Here is a 24,450-nt window from a genome sequence, read left to right on the forward strand (position 1 = left end):
AGCTTCCTGTTGGATAATTACTGCATGGGTGATTATCTTTCAGCTGACAACAAGGTATTTAACCCCAACTGATGCAAAGAGTAGCTTCTCATTTCTTAAACAACCATATCAGGGTCAAATCATTGGCATGCATCAAGCAGAGAAAAACATCTAAGGAGATTGCAGAAACTACTAAAATTGGATTAAGAACTATCCAATGCATTAATAAAAACTGGGAGGTTAGTGGGGAACCGTCATCTTCGAGGAAGAAATGTGGTCGTAAAAAAATCCCGATGTGTGGTCTGATGAGTCCAGATTTACCCTGGGTTTCCAGAGTGATGGGAGCATCAGGGTAAGAAGAGAGGCAGATGAAGTGATGCACCCATCATGCCTAGTGTCTGTGGGGGCAGTGCTATGATCTGGGGTTGCTGCAGTTGCTCAGGTCTAGGTTCAGCAACATTATGTGCCCAAAGAATGAGGTCAGCTGACTACCTGAATATACTGAATGACCAGGTTATTCCATCAGTGGATTTTTTTCTTCCCTGATGGCACAGGCATATTCCAAGATGACAATGCCAGGATTCATGGGGCTCAAATTGTGAAAGAGTGGTTCAGGGAGTATGAGACATCATTTTCACACATGGATTGGCCACCACAGAGTCCAGACCTTAACCCCATTGAGAATCTTTGGGATGTGCTGGAGAAGGCTTTGTGCAGTGGTCAGACTCTTGGTGAAAAATTGGAAATAAATCTTGTGGCGCTGCAGCTTATCGAAACAATGCCACAGAGAATGCGTAATCAAAGCTAAAGGCAGTTGAAATTTTAGAGTGTGTGACCTTTTTTGGTGGCGACTTTTTTTTGTGGGGGGGGGCAGGTAGTGTATTAGGAAGGTGGTACGATTGTTTTTTTATTTACAGTATTTACTTTTTTTACCAATGCATTCACATTCGGTTCATTTAGAACTGAAGAAGACACTTGGCTTTTTAATTAGTTTAGCTTTTTTTTTAGATGTACTATGACCTGGATTGCTGAGAATCTTCATAGACAGTGTGTTTCTGCAAGTGTCTCCAACCTGAGCCTCATATTTCTGATCTGCAGATCACAATAGCAGGAGGCCATCTGTCTTGTGAAATGTCTCCCTAGTTATGAGTAATTTGAATTCCCAAGTTGAAACTATTGAGTTTTAAACTGACCTACAGTTTGTCATCAGATTAAGGAGCAAAAGAAAGTAGGAATAGAATCGTTTGGAGTTTAAAGAACATCAGTGATGTCTTTGAGTAGAAGAATGCGGTGATCAATACATATGCTAAAGATTATTGTATGGATTCTTATTTAGTCTGAATTGCCGTTATAAATAAAAGTTTTAATAATGGGCAACACTTGTCTACACACCCTTGTCTAATCAGATAACTTTTCATTAGTGAGTATAGAGAAATAAAAGGATATAGAGAAATCACTAAGTGACAGTTTTCCTTTTAATATCCACCATGAAACAGGTATATAATAACAGAAAGAAACAGAACACCACACAAAAGTACAGAAAAGCTTAAAACAGAACAATTTAAGGACTAAAAACAAATATTTACAATAGATGAGAATTCATGATGCCAAACAATTTATTGTCCTAACTTTCATGTGCCTCTCTTGAAAAAAAAAAAGCTGTAAAAGAAGCACTACAACTGCTTTATTAACACCAGCACAGAAAAAAATGTCATATCTCTCACTCTCAATCTTCAGGAGAGAAGCATAATACCATGTATTTTATACAACCTAATTGTTCATTAAAATAGTTCTTCATGAAACTTGGAGGCAGAAAAGTTGATCAAAGACAGTAGTAATTCACATTCATTTCACCACTTTTCTTGTGGAAAAATAACGTATTGATTAGCTTAAAAATGCAATGTAGATGAAACAAGCAGTCACTGTAGTAACCATGTGCAGGTTTGTAGCAAACAGTTTGATGGGAACTTGCAGCTCTGATTCTTTCCATGCATAAATCTGGTAACAGGTAAAGGTTCAAGGTCGACGGTCATATTCACTGATCTTTCTCTTGATATGTGAGAGTCTCATCCTGAGATATTTACACCTCTTCTTCTTAATCTGGTAGTCTGGGGACTATAAAGAATGAAAATGAAACAGTTAAAATTGATCCACAAGTTGTCCTCTTCATCTCCAGAACTGCATTTCACTGTACAGAAAATGATTGTTGGATATCCGTGTATACACTTTACCTTCTTAAGATTCTTCAGTTTGGTGTATTCATTCATGGCAATCTGAGATTGAGAGAAAGAGTGGTTATTAATTAGAAGTGCATATCCCAGATTCATACACAACTTACGGTGGTACGTAGACATGTACCACCCACCTAGACCAGACCAGGCACCCCCACCCCATAGTAATGACACTCCTTGATGGCAGCAGCCATCCCCAACAGGATGCAGCCTGACACAGGCACACACACAAAAACGGTTTAGAAACAACTAAAAAAAAAATTAAAAACAGCACAAGCTGTTGACTTGGACTCCAAATTCACTAGATCCCAAACTGATCGAGTATCTGTCAGATGATCCACAGAGGCCCCTCCTCTCAACCCATAGGACCCACAGGCACAACAATCTCTGTGCATCCCGGGGTTGTTCACACCTGTCTTTTATGAGATCAGATTGCCCAGATTGGGCAATGCAAGATCTAAACAGGCCCTTAGTGTGGAATGGCTATTCTCACTTTAAAGAGACTAAACTCAAACTGGCACTGCCGCCCTTACCTGGAACAGTGGACTGCCCTGTGGGTGTCGGTTCAGTTCTTTTTCCAGGTCAGCCAGGTCCTGGTTTATGCTATCGAGCTCAGCCTGCAGGCTCTTGTACTCGCGGTGGTCCTGATCAAACTCACGTTTGTAGATCAGACGCTCTTGCTCATCCACAATGGAAGGAAACAATCTACAGACAAGGACAGAATGAATGAAATTAATTTAGGTTATTTATTTTGCAATAGGTAATAACCTCTATTGGACACATCTGGTAGCATTCACACAAATAGCTGGAGTTTTCTATAGAATTTTTGGAACATTTGACAGTTCAGTACAAACAGCTAGATGTTAATTATGTAAATAGTTTTAACTGTTTACATGTATGTTACATTCCATATATAAGATTTTGCCACAGAAGACTGCAGCTCTAGGAACTGGAGAACATACTAATAATATAACACCAATTGCACTGCAGTGAACAGTGAACAACAAGGAAGAGCAACAACATTTGTGCTGAAAGAGGACTGGTGCTATCTGCACTTTTATTTTCCTTTAACATATTTTCCAGTAGTTAAAAAAAATAAAAATAATTAATAATAAACATTAACAAACATGTCATGAGAACATATTGCACAAATGTCAAATACAGTACAGAGACGTACTGATGACATTTTATTGTCAAAAGACCAAATGTCAACTTCACCATGACATTGTAATGTTCTGTAAAGAAACGCTTTCCTTAAATTTCCTTACAGCCTTCACTACATAAAACACATTATATGAGGATGGACAGACATGGAAGTAGTTCCTTTTACTAAGTGCATGATGTCCACAAGGCAGTAATGTTAGTATATTCACTATGCTCATGAAAATGGCAAAGAAAAAAAGATAGAAGTTATGCCCATATGCCCTGCTATCATCAATTTGTTCAATTTATTGTTATAACTTCTGAATTTTACATTTTATTTTATTATAGTAGCTAATGTGGAAACAACAACATCATTATCCATACCATGTATCACTTCATTCTATGTTTATCCATCATGCAAATTACTAGAATCATACTTTTCTATATTGTCAAGGAATGGGAAGTTTTAATCTGTGGTGAAGAACTACAGATAATTTCAATGCAATGACAGCTATAAGTTCCCATCACAGCCACTTACACACTGAAGTCCTCCTCCTCCAGGTCATCGCCAGACTCCACTCCAGTGTCATAGTCCTTTAGCCTCGGCCTTACACTGTCCACAGTGCTACTGATCTCAGAGTCTCTGCAAATAGAATCACAACCTTGTCAAGTACCTTTTCATTCAAAGTCTTTAGGTCAACAGGTTTGTAGACAATTGCGTTAACATGAGCCTACACTTCATCAAACACTACCTGGACCATCATTCAGGAACATATGACTGATAACACTTTAAAGCCACATTTTCACATAATTTACATAATTATAAAAAAAATGAATATAAGCATGAATTATGCATGAATGAAGAACATGTTTCAAACTTTATGATGATATTCAACAAAAGTTCAGATTCATACAGTGTTCCTAATTAGGAAATGTGTGGTTTATTCTGTCATTCATTTCATACATAGCCTTGAGTATAATTTAATATGACTTTGGCTGATTGTAACAGGAAGTACAGCTGTACTATCCTGTAGAATGTCACCATTCACACATTCAAGTACGCTTGCAGCCAGCCAGTTGGTTACAACCCTGAACCCGAATAATACACCCGCAGCTGTATTATTTACATGCTAAAGGTTGTTTACACTAACTTGGAGCATAACGTCGATGGAAATTTAGATCTTTTAGTTTTATAGGTCGATATGCGCAGAAATAACATATACCTTGCAAATGCATGGGAAACATTCCGGGCAAAACTACCAGCAGAATAATGACTCTTTTAACGACTATAATGTTTCACACTAAGCAGAACAAGGGAGCTAATGTTTATAGGATGCTTTTAATTAAAACACTTGGTAGTTGGGACGCGCGTGTGGTTCTTACCACCAACAAAATAAGGTGTTTACATGTCTGATTAAATTAATAGTACACTAACATTCTCGTTTTCACGTAGCAGCAAATGTCAAGACAGCATCCATCTTTCATTCTCTCAATCACCAAGATTGGTGCTGCTGTACTTTATATGCAATTCAGAGACATTCCTGCATTTGATTTGTAAGTAATTTGGTTGCAGATGTCAGGAGTTGTTTTTTTTTTTGTTTTTTTTTTTAAGTTGTGACATGTAAGTTTATTGCCAGGTCTGTGTAGGAGACTGCATTCAGTCGCACACCATACTTCTTGCCTTTTCAAATTAAATGTGCTGTTTACATTATACATCAATATTTGGAAATATTGAAAACTTCTGTTACGTGTTTTTTTTAAAACTGTTATTTATTTATTTATTTATTTATTTTTCATATTCTCATATTCTTTAAACAAAACTGTCTCAGTAGGTAAAGGTTCTGTCTGTTATGTTTTATTTCTTTTGGGAAAAAAAAAAAAAATATATATATATATATATATATCCTTTTACACTGCTATACTAAACCGTCTATAATTCTTATAATTGAAAATATTATTTATGTTATTGTAATTAAGCAAAATATAATGTAACAGGTAGCAATGATTTCTTGTCATCCTCTCCCCTCTTTGTTTACTGGTATTGCAATTTTTTTTATTTACGTATTTATTTATTTGATTTTCTTCATCTTTTTTTTTATTATTATTATTTATTTATTTATTTATATTTTCCACTCACGCACACAACACGCTCACAACTAGCACAGTTTATCGTGTGTTCTGCACTGTTTTGTCCTTGTCCTGTAAGTATTTTGGTTGTTTTTCTTTATCAAGAAAAAAAAAGAAAAAAAAGAAAAAAAGAAAAATATTATGGTGCAATTAAATATAGTGAATGATGGTGTACTTCTGCAGGGCCATGAAGAACAGTTTCTTCTCAACTGCAGTCAGACTGATCATTGAAACCCCTGACCCCTGCTCTCATTATTTATTGTATATTTACATTTTGAATTATATTTCTTTCTGCAGACAAGGAATCACCAGTCTACTGTGTGCTGATAAGACACAAGACTTGAGTATGTTAAGTTCAGAGTAACTAAACATACACTTATTCCTTCATTTCAGAAATTTGTGGTACTGCTACATATTAAGCAATTCGAGTTTTACAGAGCCTAACCATGTTAGACGATATTCCAATCCACGCCAGCAGAAAGATTAGAGTAAATTCACAAGATGGGCAGTGGAACTAAAAACAAAAAAATGTCCGGATAACAAATGAAAAAAAGGGTGCACAAAATGATGCATAGCTTACCCTGGTAGATAAAGAGGCTTGCTGTCCAGCCGGTCCAGATAGTCTCTAGACCCTCCAACTTTGTCATTATGGTCATTAACCAGAACACTAGGGTCACCAGACACATTGTTGACCTGAAGCAAAGAACGAGGTTTGTCAGAGTTACTGTCAATTTATGTAAGTCTGGAGTTCAGTTTTGGTCCAACTGCATGTGTTCTTAAATTACTGTTGATTAACAAATAGTCTTTTTAAAGGGATACTTTCACAAATGGAGATTTGCTTAACAGTACAACACTTGACAACGAGATAAGCATTCAGAGCCTAACAAAGACCCAACTACTTCATTGTCTTATGGGAAACATAGTATTCAGTATTTTTCGACCTTGAATCTTACTAAACACTAAAACTCAAAATATCTTGCTTTCAGCTGCTTAAATTTTGACAACTCATATTTCCAACTGTATTTCTGAACTTCCCAAACTTTCTGAAAGTTGTACCTCGATGGTAGTGCTATCAAAAATATGTCAAATTTGTAACTCATTTGATACAGAAATTAATACACTATTTTGAAGGCAGTATGTTCATTACCCACCCCAAGGAGGAGCTGTTGCACAGAGTTGTCTGTTGAAAACAGACACATTGGCTATAGATGAGACTAGAATATATTTTTATTATCATTTCTCTTAGCTAGTTGTTCACCAAGCTAAAGAACTTATTAGATAACTCGTGTTTTGTTGCAGAGAAGGTTCAGATTTGAACATGAACAGGGCACTTTTTGCACATAATGTATATTCCAGTATTTATGTTTTTGCAGGTCAGATTCTGAAGTGACTTTTTGTCAAGCCTGAAACCCACTTCCTGCTGTGCATGGCTTTAATTGTGGGTGCAAAAATGTGTAAAGGAGCAAATTTAACTTTTTTCTACTATAAATGCTATTAGATAATGGTAGCCTGAGGTTTCAGTCAGGACTACATACTTTCATGTGTCCCAGTTTAGGCTGAAGCAACCTTTTCTCTCCACATAACAAACATTCTGGCTGTGTAAGTCATTCACCAAGACCAACTGGTTCCTCTACTTCTCCCTCCATGCCACCGATACCATCAACAGGAAGTATGGGACAATAGTTCTCAGCAAGTTAAACTGCTGAAATGCACTTCTTAGAAGATTTAGACACTTTGAATGAAAGCCATGCAGTTTGTTGTTTAAAGTAGTTTACAGCTTAATGCTTTCATTTTTGTTATAGTTCTTTGAGGGCAAATTATGATGATGCCATTGCTGGAAATGTAAGAGGACATATTTATCTATGTTTTCCTTTTTTTTTTTTTTTTTAACAATAACCTGACAGCACGGCACATCATGCTGAAACTAAGAGTCGCTAAACCGACCACACCCAGAAACTGCAGAGATAACCATCCTACACTGTTTCACATTGCTTTAAGTCCACACAGACACTTTCATTACTTCTCATGTGTCTTAACTAAAAAAAAAAAAAAAATCCACTATAACATAGTGGGTTAGAAGTATATTATATTAAGATGAAAAAATCAAAACAATACCTAAGCAAGGAATCACAGTGTGTTTTTGTCTACTAAGTTCTTTATTACTGATTCCACTTGCACTGAGGCATAACACTTACTGTTGGTGGGGTTAATTGAGTCAATGCGCAAATTTTGAAACACACACTTGTACTTACGGGTGGTTAAATTCTTTATCGAATGGACTGTTGAGTGACCGATTCTACCACATGTTGTTGTTGAATAGCTGCAACAACATCCTGACAGCGAGTTTTGTCTGATTTTTGATTGCCTGGCATTAATTATTACATCCCACATTATGTCGTTATCTGTTGAGTTTCACGGAAGTCCACAAAGAACACTACCGAAGGCAGATGCTAATTATTAGTAAAGCTTGGTTTATATTCCTATAACCAGTCTATACATAGTTTACGCCATGGAAGCCTATGACAGAGAAAGAGTTTCTACTTGTGTGCTGGTGTATCAGCACTGTTCTGTAATCACGCTTCGAAAACGCTAGGCTGCAACTGGTCAGCTATGTTAAGTTTGACTGTACTTAACAGAATGCCGAATGGAACTGAGCCACTAATGTTGTAGTTGAAGATAATAAATGTGGATCGACAATTACTTTAATTAGCACAAAATTGGGGGCTGAGTGGGATTCACTATGTTATCAGTGGACTGAATGGAATTGCCGTTAATGCTTGTTCTTTTAGGCGTCTTGAGACATTTCATATTCTTATTGACACTATATAAATAAAACTCAAGTTTCAAACTGAAGTTCAGAGTTTTAACATATTGCTTGGTTTAGTTTTAAATCAAGTGTTGAACTAGAACTTGAATGTTTAACTGACCTGTTCAGTATTAAAAGGTTGAGTAAAGGGGATGTTTGACAAGGTTGTTGCTCTAAATTAAACATGTGTCTCAGATGATGACATGCAAACAGCGTCAAGACTCACCCACTCCCCAACACTGTTGTGGAGCCCAGTATTAAAAACCTTCACTTCCTCCCAGAGAATGCGCTCCTGGCCCCAATGCCTGATCTTTGAGCGAGTCTTGACTGCAAACACCAGCAGGATGATGAGGGCAACAAACACCAGAAAGCCGAAGACAATAGCGATGGCCTGCAGAAACCACATCAGTGAGCTGACATTACATACAGTTAGGGGTATAGTAAACAGAGTGTGAAGATAAGAGTTAAAACAATTTAGTCTGTTACAGATACAGGCAGCTTTCCATAACAGATTTTTTAACTGTCATGTGTACACACACTCATATTTTATATATATATATATATATATATATAAAATATGAGTGTGTGTGTCTGTGTGTGTGTATATGTGTATATATATATATATATATATATATATATATATATAAAATGTTAATATTTATATTCACTTTGGTGTCTTATCTACAGCAAAGCTCTGCAAGAATATATCTTAAAAATTATTAGAAACTATAAAGTGAAAGCACAAATTGTTTCAATAGTAGTTTAAATACTAACTCCAACAACATAAATCGAATGTTAATAGCTAAAGGTTATTCATCAACTAAATGTGCTAATTGTGAACTTGTATCACACATACAATATAAAGCACCAACTTTATAAATAAATAAATAAATAAAAAGGAGAAAGAAAGAGACTTGACTTTAGAACCAGTATCTACAGTGGATTTGGAGAGTTATTTAGTACTTAAAAAAATGGAAATAAGAATACTTTTTGCAACTATGGCTTTAACAATCTAAACACAGTAAACAACACAATTTCAACTATTTCTTTAAGTTGCTTTCATCTAGTCTTTTCAACCTATAATTTTATTTGCAGTTATGAACCGCCATATATGACAAACAAACAAACAAAACAAAAAAAAAAAATGCATCACACCTCTTGGGGCTCCACCACACAGTAATGGTAGAGGTACTGGTTGAGAAAGATGCCCTGGGCCTGGGTCTGGCTCTGGTACTGCGCACAGAGTTGGCGGATCTGGCTGTAATACACAGACCCTGTGGACTGTGCTGTTGGGTTCACCGCCACCAAATACACAATAGTGGCAATGATCATCAAAAATGCCAAGATGGCACAGATGATGATGGTTGCTAGGTAGAACTTCGATGAACGGGCAGAACTTTGTCTCGAAACAACCAAAACAAATATGATGAGCACAGCAATGAAGGTAATGCCAGCAATGGCAATGATAAAGCCTTTGCCAGCTTTGGGATCCAATTGCGTTTGTCCATAGGAACCACCATTGACAACGCTGCCACTACCAAAAGAGCCACCAAAAGAGCCACCAAAAGAGCCACCAAGAGAGCCACCAAGAGAGCCACCACCTAAGCCTGGCAGCAAGCCAGTTCCACCTCCCAGACCAGTGAGGCCTATATCGTAGTCCCAGGCCAGCGTGGAGGCCACACAGGCAAACACTGCCACACACATGATGATGATGATGATACACAATATCTTCATCACACCCGGTGGTGATGTCCAGCGATAGAAGTGAAGCATCTTGTTTCCTGAATAGTAGGAAAAGGCTGGGATGGACTTGTGCTCATTGTGCCTGTGCCTGCTGCTGTGGCTGCAACAAAAGAGAGCTATGATCATTGTATGTGAGGGCAACATTTAACATAAGTCTTGTAAATGCTAAATGACTAGATGCTGATATTATAATCAAATGTATAAATAAATAAATAAATAATACATTTGACTGTGGAATATTTTAACAATTTGTAAACCTTGTTGTTGGTTCACTGTGCTCCCTGACATGTAGCCATTAGCCAAGAAATAGTTGCAATGCAAAACTAAGTTCTGAGACCAATATATCAATGTATCAATTGCGAGAAAATAAATGCAAATAAACCTACTGTTTGCCACCACTTGGATGGTGTGATGGGTGGCTGTGTTTGTTGCTCGGCATACTGAAATGCAAATGGCACTCGACCTGGAACCAGAAAAACACAAAACTAGTGATTTTGCAAGAGCATCAAAAACTTCTGTATCATCAGACTATGGTGTCATCCTGTAATACCGCATACCATCAAGAGGTCTGATTTTCACATGATTTAAAACACATGTAAGCTTGAACACTGTCTACTGTCGGCTGTAGCCCACACCAACACTATAAACACCGTCAGTCTGACACTGACGGTGTTTATGTGGCTCTCGCTCGCCATACTCTCAACTCCAGCATACCTCTCGTTGTTTTACATAAAGACATCAAGGACAAGAAACATGATCTACAACCACAGCAACAATGTCAAATAATAGAACGCAACAGAACTACTTTTGCAGCTATAACAGCTTAAACTCTTCTGGGAAGGCTTTCCACAAGGTTTAGGAGTGTGTTTATGGGAATTGACCATTATTCCAGAAGCACATTTATGAGGTCAGACACTGATATTGGACGAGAAGGCCTGGCTCGCAGTCTCCGCATTAATTGATCCCAAAGGTAGTTTATTGGGTTGAGGTCAGGACTCTGTGCAGGCCAGTCAAGTTCTTCCACACCAAACTCGCTCATCCATGTCTCTATGGACCTTGCTTTGTGCACTGGTGCACAGTCATGCTGGAACAGGAAGGGGTCATCCCCAAACTTTTCCCACAAAGTGGGGAGCATGGAATTGTCCAAAATCTCTTAGTATGCTGAAGCATTCAGAGTTCCTTTACTGGAACTAAGGGGCCAAGCCCGGCTCCTGAAAAACAAACCCCCACTCTGTCATTTTACGTGATCTGCCACTTTTTGGCTGAGTTGCTGTCGTTCCCAGTCGCTTCCACTTTGTTATTACACCACTGACAGTTAACTGTGGAATATTTAGTAGCGAAGAAATTTCACGACTGGACTTGTTGCACAGGTGGCATCCTATCACAGTACCATGCTGGAATTGACTGAGCTCCTGAGAGCGACCCATATCTTTCACAAATGTTTGTAGAAACAGTCTGCATGCCTGCTGTGGGCCTTAACTGTGGCCACGGAAGTGAAGACCAGAATTCAATTATTTGGATGGGTGAGTGAATACTTCTGTCAACATACTGTATATTTCAGGACTGACTTACGTATTCTGGATGTAACAGTTCTAGTTTACTGCAATGACCCACTGGGCTCCTAACCTGTCTTCTAGGAAGCGTCTGTGTTGTTATTGTTACGTGATCAGCGACTAGTCGACTCCCTGCTAAAAATGTTGTGGCGCAGCAGTAAAGTGGACTAGTCGACTATTCGCTACAACCCCCAGTGTTTAGTGCTTCAATAATGAAAAGCGTTTTACAAATGTTTCTTATTCACATATTATCACACAAACACAAGTGACAAAAAAGAAAGCAAAATTACAGTAAGGAAAAAGAATGTCAAATACAAAGGAACTTTAAGATAAGATTAATCTTATTTGTGAATGCACATTTCTCATTGAATGTTTAATTGACTTTGACGACAAGTATCCTGACACACACTAATAAACTAACTGAATAAGGCAATACTTTGAGCACAGCCAGCAATACAAGCAGAACACTTTTATTAATAAAGTAATTTGTTAATGTTAAAGAAGGACAAAAAACTAATAGCTGGATGGATAGCTCATGTTTCTGACCTTTTCTGCAAAGCTGCTTTTCAACAACCCAACGTTTGGAGGGTTTAGAGGGTTGTTTGTAGTGAAACATACTGGACGGAGAAGTGTATGCTGGCAAACCAACTGAGTCTGCCTAGGTTCAAAATGAGACTAACTGAGTCAAGTTAGTTAGAACAATGAGTTATGGTCTCCTCCACTAGCCAATTTATTTCCACACTAGCTGGGAAATATAGTCATTCTAATTAAAACTGTATTCATCGGTTGCATTTTAAAGTATGACTTTCAAAAATATATTAGGCTGTCAGAGTAAAAAATACAAATAACAAGATAATTAGGACCATTGTAAGCGCTCAAAAACGGCAACAAACAAATATTTGACAAACAAAGCGAAGCCAAATTTCAATTAATCCAGAGTCTTTGGAACTACTTCAATAAAAACTAACCGGTAGGGTAAAATATTTTGCATAGTGGTTGCTGTTAGTTAATAATACCACCAATTCATCACCAAACCAACAAATAAGCGATAAATCGACCGACCTTGTGTGATGAACCGTCTGCTTCCGATTAACAAGGACGCTGATGTGACGAACGCAATAAACACAAACACTGTGCGCGCGACGGCAACCATGCATACCACGCGCTCAGGGAGTGCAAAGGGACGCGCCCTACAGGTGTATGGTCATCACGTGGTATCCCAGTCATACGGGACTTACCTGTTTTCTCCATTCCCAGTTTACATACCCAAATACACGGAAAAAACACGAGTAACGCCTGCCTCCACCCCCCGGACTGTAGTCGCAGTCAGTGTTCATTGAGTAGTTTTTATCTGGGTTTCAGCTGTGGGCCGGTTGCTCTGAATGGGAACGGTCGAAACTGTCACCTTTACCGGTTATTCGTGAGAATGACTGAAACGAAGCCCGTCTGTATATATTATATTACTGTCATGTTATAAGAAAATAACGTTTCATATAGCCTAAAGCTTTTTTAAAAAAGATTGATTTTTCAGTAGCCTTAGTAGTTTTTAATCAACTTAAAAACTTCACATTTGACATTTTCTGACTGCAAATAATAATAATAATAATAATAATAATAATAATAATCTCAAAGCAACATTCGAATGAGTTATTTTACAAAACAAATACTCTTTAAATGCAAATTCCTAGTGTGCCAGACTCACAGAAGTCATCATCTGTGATTTAAATGCTGCAACCTGAGGCATGAACAACTGTGATAATGATCCAGCTTCCCTGCTGAGTAACATAACCCAAAAAACACTTCCAGTGTTATAAAACCTGACACTGGGAAAACATTACGCCTTGGGCAACAAAACCAGTTCTTTATGCTGCCTAACAGGAAAGCCACAGTAGCAGCCATTCTGAGAAGGTGAGTGTACACACTGGCATGACGCTTGAAATGGAGTATTGTGATAGTACAGCATCGTTGTTCATGCTCATTATTCTAGGCTGAAAGAAGATTCAGTGTCCCACCCTGAAATCTCTCTGAATCTCCCACAGGACCTACGTGACACAAGAGAGCTGTCACACATTTTTCACCATAGCCCATTGGATTTGCTGAGTAATCAGTTAAACTCTCTTATCACCGCTACAGGACGGCTGTGAATATTGCAGTCATGGCAATTTAACAACATGGCGCCTGAGCCTTGTAATGCAGAAATGACTACAGATCATGACAATACACATTTGCTATTAGAGTTTAGGGAACTACTGTATATGATTGAAATAGTGAATGATATTAAATTCAATAATCAAATTCAAAAAAGACAAAAAACAACATTACAGACGCATTCTTCATTGGCATAGCTGTTGGATATATACATATACATATATGATAAAAAAAAACATAAAATACAGCATCTACCATACAGTAACATTGTACACATCAGAGAAGAATAATGAAAAGACATTAAATTCAATATTGTGACAGAGAGAGAGAAAATACATTCTGGTGGGAAGCTCCTGGAAAATGTTCACCTAGTGCCTTTAAATAAAGATCACGTGACAGAAGAAATTCAATGTAAAAGCCAAACAATCTCTGTTAAGATAAACTACAACACCGCTGCCTGCTGGTATAACTCTTATCATGTAGCCTTCATTTAACTTCTCAGCCTTATGTACATCTGCTTCCTCTTCTGCTTAATCTATTATGGCAGTATCCAGCTGGCCAGTTGTGACTATGAGATCCCATTTAAATCTTTATTTTAAAGTATGTTAAACTGGGCACTTGAACGTCATCTTGCCCACACTCTGATCAACATAAAGTTTTATTCTTGTATAATATACACAAGTACAAAATGAAGCTGATCAAAGCTTCCAAAGCAAAATCCAAAAAGATGACTCTCAACTGAGTTGATGTAGTAGTTTCCTTTCTGAGGTTTTTGTTGCTTGCAAACAAACGGCAGACAAATCCATATTCTTGTATGCATGTGAAAACAACTAAGAATCACATTTCCAAAATGTTTTAATGTTTCTTTCACTCCTGCAAAGTTCCCTCAGTCCCACTACTCTGCTTCGTACAACAGAGCATATCTCACATATAAGCAACTACGTATGAAGTGCAGGTGTGATAACCGATTATTCCTTATTGTACTCCTGAATCTTCTGTTTAATGTGAGAGAGCTTGTTCTTCAGGTACTCGCACCTCTCCCTTTTTTCCAAATATGTTGGGTCCTGACAAGAAAAACAAAATAAATTTAATGATGATTTAATGATTAATTTAATTGCTTTCTGTTCTTGTAATGAAATTGTCTCTGAAAGTTTGAGAATATTAAGGAAATATACTTTACAGACACACATACTGTTCAAAAGTTAACATTTCTTTTCATAGTTTTAAGCACACTATACATCCTTTAAAAAAACAGGCAGGCAGAGGATTTTGGATAATTGGGATACTTCAACTTTATTCCAACACATTTTATGGTATACTTACAGCTTTTTTCCTCTGATATTCCACTAAAATACCATTGATCCGCTCCTTTTCCTAAAAAGAAAATTACAATGTTACTGGATGTAGTTATGAAGTCTGTAACCAAGCATGTTCTTCTGTGTGTGCGTGTGTGTGTGATGCTAAGTTAAATATGTACCATCTGGCTGGAAGGCCGGGAGGGCAGAGCCTGCATCATTTCATCCATCTCTTCAAATTTCTTGGCCATGGCCTGAACCTCAGCATGCAGCTCCTTGTACTCAGCGTACTGATCATTGAACACAGCCTTGTACTGGTCCCTCTCTTCGTCTGAGTGGATGCTGGGGTACTTCCTGTGGAAAGAGGGCAAAACACATTTTCTTGGGACACAGGTCACTTCCACACAGTAGCTGAATGTGTCTGGCAGAAAATCCTGAAGATGACAACACCTGCTGTGGAGTTTAGGCCTATAGGATAGGTGCACAATCATGTCAGGTGTCATGTATCTTTAATTAGAAATGTTTTTGAAAACCATACTAGGAAAATTCATTTGTCAAATGGGCACGTAAAATATGGACATTTGTGATGCTAGAATCAAACCCTCCTGCTCAGGGTGTATGATGACCAAGGAGTTTAATACTCACGCCACGTAGTCCGCTATAACCACAGGTTTGGGAATGTGTCCAGCTGGTATATGACCTCTGAGGATTTCTGGCTCTAGCGCCTGCAAAGGGCCAGCTGAGGCAATGTTTGGAGTGTCCATGATGTCTGGCTGGATGGTGGGGAGAGGAGTCTGTTCTGAAGCCCTGGAGGATGAACCCAGCTACAGTGCATAGACAGCCATGTGTTCAGTTCACATATACTCCATACAATTTATCATCATTTAAAAATCCATCAATGATACTCACTACAGACAATGGGACTGATGATCCAATGGTTCTCATCTAGGTTGATTGATGGGAGGAAGGCATAACAAGTTATTTATTAGATACTCACATGTCTAAATAAGATCTCAATAAATGCCAGGTCCAAAAGTTTCCCAGCAGAGCATTGCATTGTCACAAGATGGTCAGTGTTATTTACTTCACCATAATGTTGTGGGTGATTGGTGTATACTCATTGAATGGGACACCTTGCCCATCAATGCAACTTCCCTTCTGAAAGATTTAATAGGACACAGTACTTCATGTGTTTGGTCAATAGTAACCAAGGCCTTGGTTACTAGAGAACATTACTGTGAAAAAAAGTACATTACTTCAAATTATAATTTCAGCAGGTCTCTAGAATGACTAAGGGCAGAGATAAATAAATATATTATATCTTAACGTATGCGCTTTGTGAAACTGCGGTAGATAGCGAGCCATTGTTTTCAGACAGCAGCTGTTTGCACAGTTTTCTACTTTGTCCCAAATGATGTAGGCTTTTATTTGCATATAGAGAGTAAAACTGAGATCTGATGAATGTCTGATGCATTTTAGTGGCAGATGTGAACACACTGCTGCCCACTTGTGATTGAATCACCCAGGACATATGTTAATAGAAAGAGTGAATAGAACAGTAGGGGTTAGGCTTTTAGATGTGATTGTTAAGTTACAACTAGGTAATGCATTAAGTCAAAAAGGGTGATCACAAGAATAGAAAAGTATAGAAAGAAAAAAACGTGTTTGTGTCTGACCTCCAGTGCCAGCCCCTCCTTTCTCATTCTGGCTGCTTCGTGTCTCCACAACTTCAGACACACTCCAACACTAATGATATAGAGCACCATGGTGAGGAACAGGAAGATGATGGCTGCTGTTTGGCCTGCCTCAGTTCGACAGAATGCCCCATTTATACCATTATTGAAGACTGGTATGTTGCATAACCCCCCTCGAGTTGTATCTTTCACATATACTACTCCTGCTGCCAAATAGAGCACAGCCAACACCAGGTTGATGGAACATTCTGTGAGGGGCCACCAAGAGGAGTCTAGAAGGATGGCTCTATAGTATAGTGTCATTCCAAGAACAACCAGAATAACGGTCACTATCCAAGCAAGACCAGCCACCACCAGGACAAAAGGCGTCTTGGGGCCTGTGTAGTAACTGCCGCTATTTCCTCCACCAAGACCTCCAAACAGCTGCGGCTGTGAGTACCCATACATATTAAACCACTCATTGTCTTTATGAACATAAGCACAGACACAAGCGAACACAGCAGCTCCAAGCAGCAGTTGCACGCAGCCTAGGATCCTGAGCAGGCCAGCCCAAGACTTCATGTAGGCATAGCGTTGGTGGTACTCATCCACTCGCTCCAGATAGGTCTGGGCTGATAGATTGGTTGGAACTGCAGAGGCAGAATCTAGGGCTTCAGCACCCAGCAGCAGTCCCTCTTGCTCCTTTTGAGAGATATAGCTGCCTCCAGAGCCCCCATAGGTATTCCGATAGGAGCCAGGAAGGGAAGGAGATGGAGGGGCGGAGTTGGGGGGTGAGCAGGGGACTCCTGCCGTGGTGTGGCAATTGCTGTTCTTCATGGATGAGGGGGCAGAGGGTGGAGGTAGAGTTGGTGGAGGTGGAGGAATGGGCCAATCTTTACTGCCACGGTTACTGCTGTTCCCACGGAAGAAGTTCTTAACAGAATCAGGGATGAAGCGGTGGACTGGTTTAATGTCCATGGCATCACAGTCACCCTCCACTGGTTCGTCATCGCTTGAGGGGCAGAAGGATTCAAGCCCAACAGCTGGCTGTTCAGGTAGAGGAGGAGGGGGTAGTGGGTTTAAGCTGACGGCAGGCATTCCCCCATGCAACGGCACAGGGTATGGAGGGAGATGTGGGTCCTGCCATAGAGAACCCACAGGGACCTGGTCATAATGTGGGATCTCCCTCACATGGTCGAACCTGATGACAGAACCAACTCCTCCAGAAGACATCAGGAACTCAGATTTCTTCTTACTACAAAGACAAACACAGATGATTAACAGTCTACTGCCAACAGCTAGACCCACTTTAAAGGCTTATTTATGTTCTGAAAATGTGACTCTTAGTTTCAGAGCTTGCATAGGACATCATTTGCAGTTAATCTACTCATGTATATGATTATGCGCTACCTGGCCCAAAAAAAGTCACCACCAAAAACAAAGGTCACACTCTAAAATTACGTTGGACCGCCATTAGCTTTGATTACAGCATGCATTCACTGTGACATTTGTTTTGATAAGCTTCTGCAATGTCACAAGACTTATTTCCATTCAGTGTTGTATTAATTTTTCACCAAGATCTTGTACTGATGAAGGGAGAGTCTGACCACTGCGCAAAGCCTTCACCAGCACATCCCAAAGAACCTCAATGGGGTTAAGGTCTGGACTCTGTGGTGGACAATCCATGTGTAAAAATGATGTCTCATGTTCCCTAAACCACTTTCACAATTTGAGCCCCATGAATCCTGACATTGTCATCTTGGAATATACCATCAGTGAAGAAAAAATCCATTGATGGACTAACCTGGTCATTCAGTATATTCAGGTAGTCAGCTGACCTCATTCTTTGGGCACATAATGTTGCTGAACCTAGACCTGAGCAACTGCAACTACCCCAGATCATAGCACTGCCCCCACAGGCTTATACAGTAGATACTAGGCATGATGGGTGCCTCGTGATGGCTCATCCGCCTTTCTTCTTACCCTGATGCGCCCATCACCCTGGAACAGGGTAAATCTGAACTCATCAGACCATATGACCTTCTTCCATTGCTCCAAAGTCCCCTAGCAAATTGAAGCCTTTTTTTCCAGTTAGCCTCACTGATTAGTGGTTTTCTTAAGGCTACACAACTGTTCAGTACCAATCCCTTGAGTTCCCTTTGCATTGTACATGTGGAAATGCTCTTACTTTCACTATTAAACAAAGCCCCGAGTTCTACTGTTGTTTTTCTTCGATTTGATTTGACCAAACGTTTAAGTGATCGCTGAACACGACCAATCAATTTTTTCCGACCGCATTTCTTCCTCGAAGACGATGGTTCCCCACTGTCCTTCCAGTTTTTAATAATGCGTTGGACAGTTCTTAACCCAATTTTAGTAGTTTCTGCAATCTCCTTAGATGTTTTCTCTGCTTGATGTATGTCAGTGATTTGACCCTGCAATTTCCCCATTGCGGGACAAATAAAGGTTTTTCTCATTCTTTCTTTTCTTCTTATTCTTCTCAAACAGACTTACATCTTCCACAACCACGGGATGTGTCTTCAGACATGGTTGTTTAAGAAATGAGAAGCTACTCATTGCATCGGTATACCAAATGTATAGCAAATGCTGAATACATCTACCAAATAAGGTAGATCAGCCAAATGGTAAATGGTAAATGGCCTTGTTTTTATATAGCACTTTTCTACCTATTGGTACTCAAAGCGCTTTACACCCACAGACTCATCTACCCATTCGCTCACACAAGCACACACAAATTTACACACCAGTGGAGCAACTAGGGGTTTAGTGTCTGGCTCAAGGACACTTCGGCATGTGGCACATTCTGGGGATCGAATTGCTAACCCTCTGGTTTGTGGACAATCCGTTCTACCTACTGAGCCACAGCTGTCAAATCATGAGGAACAGATAATCTATCAGATAACTATGACCAAACCAGCAAGAATTATAATAATAATGTATTATTTTTATCATTTTTAATTTTATTATTATATTATTTTATTTAGGGGTGGCAGGAAAAGTGGGCCTTTCTGTGTGGAGTTTGCATGTTCTCTGTGTGTCTGCGTGGGTTCTCACCAGGTACTCCGGCTTCCTCCCACCGTCCAAAGACATGCTTGTTAGGTTAATTGGTGATTCTAAATTGGCTGTAGGTGTGAGTGTGAGTGTGAATGGTTGTCTGTCTCTCTGTGTTAGCCCTGCGATAGACTGGAGACCTGTCCTGGGTGTAACCCGCCTTTTGCCCGATGACAGCTGGGACAGGCTCCAGCAGACCCCGCGACCCATCACAGGAACAAGCGGTTACAGATGAATGAATGAATTATTTTATTTATTTATTTTATTTCTGTTTTGTTTGTTTGGCAGTATGTGGGAGTTATGGGCGGTAGGGGTTTGAAAACACAACTCAAGACATTGTACTTGAATTCTTCCTGTAATGTCCTACCTGTCTTGAATAAAAAATCATTTAAAAAAAAAATAATAATTAGAATACTTTATATATAAAGTATAAAATAAGCCTGAGCCTTTGACACTTTAGCTTTGTCTAAAAACTAAAAATAATAATAAAAAAAACAATCTGAGAAGAAAGAAAAAAAAAAACATTTTCCAGACAGAATATGGTATCAAGTCCAACCACCATGAGGAAAGTGGGAAGTGGTTGTTCATTCAGGCTAATAGAAAATAAATAAATAAACAAATAAATAATATTTTTTCCCCAAGATTTTCCCAATACATTTCAATCTTTTAAACACTTAATTTTGACCTTTCAAAAGATTTTATACGCATTTTTAGATTATGGCATAATCTTGGTCCCCGGGCATACACTGTGCCATATTTTAAATCCTTTGTCAGCTCCATCTCAAACTGTACGACTAGATCGCTGAGTTCAAAAGTTCGCAGCCCACTAATCATGTTCTCACACTATACAGCCCGATGCTCTGATGCGACTGACGAGCACACGATTTATGATCGGGAGCTCGTCGCGAGGTGTTAATCTCTCCTCGTTACCCCACATAGCCTACCTACTGCACGAAGCACGACAGGCGCTTGAGCCGAAATTTGGCCATATTCAAAAAATAGTCGCACGAGTGGCAAATCGGCTCAAAATGAGCCGACAATCGCACAGTGTATGCACTAAAAGGGGAAAACCCGAGCTCACTGTGTGTCTATAGTGTTGGCTCCGCCCACAGGCAGCCTGCTGTTCTCCTCTGCTCCCTCAAACTTAATGACATGTAGGCTATAGCTTTTGAACTGTGGCGCGGACAAGGAACGAATCCGAAAACAGAGTGGAAATCTGAAATCTACAGATGAAATCCAGATGTTCACAAGTTTAATTGTTTTCACAATGAAACAATAAGCAGCCCAAATATTAATTTATTTTAACAATCCCGAGAAATTAGGAACGTCTGAGTAACACCAGAATCATTGTGAATAATCTTCTATGTAGGCTACAGGTCCCAGAGACTAAACCTAGTCTGTGTTGTTCTGTGGGAGGACACTGAATTGCTAGCCTACATTTTATGTCTACCTATTTCATAACACAACCTAGCCTTAATATTTAACAGCTACCGATGATGGCTTAACGTAAAGCAAGTCGTCAAATCATTTCATCAAGTATTGTACATCCGGAGGAGATAACGTTGCTGGAAGCCGACGCCACAGCAAAGTTATGAAATAGTTACATAGATGCAGTTTATACTGAAAATCAAACGCCACACGTCTCATTTACCCCAACCTTTTTAACACAATGTCTGTGAAAACGAATCCGATATTAAGATGCGAACTTACCAGCTGATACTTTCTCTGTGGATTTTTCCCACTGACAACAGCGTCTGGCCGTCTGTCGCCTTACCTTTGTTCCTTACAGGCCAGGCATCGCTGGCAACACCTGTTGAACTCAGGGTTAATAGTCGGGAAGGAAACTGATCCCAGACCTATGCAACGTGAACTCATCATGCCGGTCTGACCGGCCTGACCGCCCTCGAGATGCTTTCACTGCCTTCCCTCACATTCGACATCCCAGTATCCATTTCTTACACAGTAGTGCTTCTCTGTGCACTGATAAATTGATAAAAGGCTGAGGTGTTGACATATGGAGACTGCTGGGACATTTGCCTAAAGCCTATTAGGCCGACTGTATCACAAAATATTCCGAATGAGTGTTAGTGATTGAGTCATGTTGTTGTGTATGTTGTGCATGTTAATATGAACACAGTTTTCCTACATTTAGCTCCAAAAACATTAAAAAAAATTCGAATTCACTTTTTTTAATCACATTTATTAAATGTTAAATGTTATATCAAATGAACGGTGAAACTAAATATTTAGCTAATATGCGGCAACGGTGAGTCGTTTCAGCTCAGAACCACGATAGCACCCGGTAAGTTTGTTTTCCAACTGGCGTAGCATGTGAGGGCAGTTTACCGTTAGCTTGTAGCTAAAACCATATGGCTAAAACTATCTAATGTTAGGTCAGCAGATGTAGCCTACTCTTTGCTAGGTTAGTTAGCGATCAGCGTGCTCCGTGCAAAGCGTCTTTGTTTTGATTCTGCGGCGCTGCCTGCTGGACGTTTACAACACACATAAAAACGTATTGCTTATAAAGCTACTGCCATCTGGACAAATGTCTCCTCAGTGCTCCACCTGCACTGCACCAGGGTCAGGCAATTTAAAAAGCATGTCTACACAAAGTGAGAGCTCACTGTTGTTACACAAATTATAAAACACCAACACCTTGCAGGATAATAACTGCTTTGGTGTTTTATTTTTGTATTAACTCTCCAGGGTTCAATCAGGATAAACAAGGTTGCATCAACAACAAATCCGAATATCCCAACATTGGAGAAGTCATCTGGGCTCCAAAAACTGGTTCATCGTGTAAGACCGTGACTGTGAATGATGGACTCAGCAGGTGTCTTATCCAGAAGAAGAACAGCTACAGTTCAGCAAGTACATTATGTCCAAATTTCATTTTTCTATTAATACCTCCTGGGAATTTCATGAGTGAAAACTCATGAAGTTGTAGGGTAGGTACAGGAAAGGGTAAGATGTCAGTAAACAATCACACAATTATGTTCTTGTGTTTGAGATATAAACAGGACAAGAGTAACTTCATGAATCATACAGATTGCATTTAATTGGTCAGAGTTCATTATTGTCTTATTAAAATAGAGCAATTTATATTGCTCAAACAGTCTTCAGTTTAGAATGTTGCACATCACCTTCATGAGATTCTCCTTTAACTCAAGGTCGTTTATGTCAAGTGTGACATACATGAGAGGTGGTCCCCTGACACAATGTAGTACACTACACATGTATTGGAGCTATTTGTTATTCTTTTGCAATTTTGTTTAAATATTAGTTATGTATTTTCAGTTTGTTTAGGTTCAAGTTTAGGCTTAAAGTAGGTTCATAAATACATTAGCATTTCTATTTATTTTGATTACTTGTTAGTGCTTTTATTATGAAGGTATCAGGTAACTGGGGCACACCAGGTGAGCTTATAAATAGAGGAAGAAAGAAACAGGTGAACTAGGCACTGGGAAGGGTTACGTTTTTTTTACCAGGGTGAGAGAGGCAGCAGAAGCCGTTGCTGTGTGTTTGCCCTTTGCCAATGGACATAAACCACACCAAATGTAATTTTTTGCCTGGACAATGGATTTTTCCCTCAATCAATGTGTGATTTAAATCCCTGAGTGCCTCTGTGGACGTTTGATTTGAATTTAGTTTGTTTCTGAAGTATTTTTTCAACATCTTATTTATTTGTTTGAGACAAACAGCCACTACAACATGGGGACTGAAACACAGGTGGTTCCGCCCCTTGCACAATTATTGTAGACATCATTCTGCCAATAGTTAAAAAAACCCTCCATTTTGAAAGTGGATGATGTTAAATCTTGTCGTGCATCCGTTTGGTGTACCAGAAAGATAAAAAGAAAATAATAATTTATATATATATATATATATATATATATATATATAAAATCGTTCCAGATGATGGTATATCATTGTTCAGACCCACCTCTGACACTGAGGAGCTGCATGGGGAGGGACCTGGAAATTAATGGAAATACACATAGGCATATATCACAAAAGAACCAAAAAACATCTTTATAGTTATATACTGGTGTTTTTTAAACTATATGTTACATTGATTAGAATTAAAGTAGAAACATCTCGCCCCAAACAAGCACATCTGGTTGAGTTTCATAAGTGTGTTGTAGCGGTAGGCAGTGGATGTCGCTGGCCATGTGCAGTGCTGGTGGAGCACTGAGGAGACATTTATGTCCAGATGGCATTAGCTTTATTCATTCAGTACCAATTTTTCACACACCTAGGGCCAATTTGGAATCGCCAATGATCTTTGGACAGTGCTAGGAGGGGATGTGATGCAGAGAGCTCCACACAGAAAGGATGGATTCGTCCAGTTGCCTTTTTTTGAACCCTTTTTGGATATACCATGACCTGGATGACTGAGAACCTTCACACACTTAAATCCAGATATTAAATTAGAGAGTGCTCTAAACTAGACCGGGATCGGCCGATGGTGCTGACGCTTAAGAAGTTCAAAAGTGGGCGCTTCAGAGGGCTCTCCTGATGCTACCTGATATTGTTAATAATTTTCTCCAGAAATAAGTATGTTGAAATAAGAGTGGACATGCAGCATTTTACAAGTATACCATGTCAGAATCTAAATGCTCGACCACAGAACCCTTGTACGTGAACCACTGAACAGCAATAAGTGCCAGCACTCAAACT

The 24,450-nt window shown here is 39.1% G+C and overlaps 2 protein-coding genes across 2 annotated transcripts; both read right to left on the reverse strand.

The window, feature by feature from the left end:
• Positions 1 to 1,436: 1,436 nt before the first annotated feature.
• oclnb (occludin b) lies at positions 1,437 to 12,872 on the reverse strand. The gene is made up of 9 exons (XM_084550839.1): positions 12,645 to 12,872; positions 10,416 to 10,492; positions 9,442 to 10,129; positions 8,513 to 8,677; positions 6,061 to 6,173; positions 3,892 to 3,996; positions 2,744 to 2,915; positions 2,211 to 2,252; positions 1,437 to 2,094 (listed from the first exon to the last, which is right to left on the reverse strand). The coding sequence occupies exons 2-9, from the start codon at positions 10,466 to 10,468 to the stop codon at positions 1,996 to 1,998; spliced, it is 1,437 nt and encodes a 478-aa protein (XP_084406965.1). The 5' UTR covers positions 10,469 to 10,492; positions 12,645 to 12,872; the 3' UTR covers positions 1,437 to 1,995.
• Positions 12,873 to 13,881: 1,009 nt separating this feature from the next.
• Positions 13,882 to 21,856, reverse strand: marveld2b (MARVEL domain containing 2b). The gene is made up of 7 exons (XM_084550838.1): positions 21,481 to 21,856; positions 16,702 to 17,953; positions 15,935 to 15,970; positions 15,671 to 15,849; positions 15,208 to 15,379; positions 15,054 to 15,104; positions 13,882 to 14,794 (listed from the first exon to the last, which is right to left on the reverse strand). Exons 2-7 carry the CDS (start codon positions 17,929 to 17,931, stop codon positions 14,699 to 14,701), a joined length of 1,764 nt encoding a protein of 587 aa, XP_084406964.1. The 5' UTR covers positions 17,932 to 17,953; positions 21,481 to 21,856; the 3' UTR covers positions 13,882 to 14,698.
• Between the last annotated feature and the right edge of the window lie 2,594 nt (positions 21,857 to 24,450).

Source organism: Chelon labrosus (genome assembly GCF_963514085.1).
Source record: "Chelon labrosus genome assembly, chromosome: 9".
In the NCBI taxonomy this organism is placed as follows: Eukaryota; Metazoa; Chordata; class Actinopteri; order Mugiliformes; family Mugilidae; genus Chelon; species Chelon labrosus.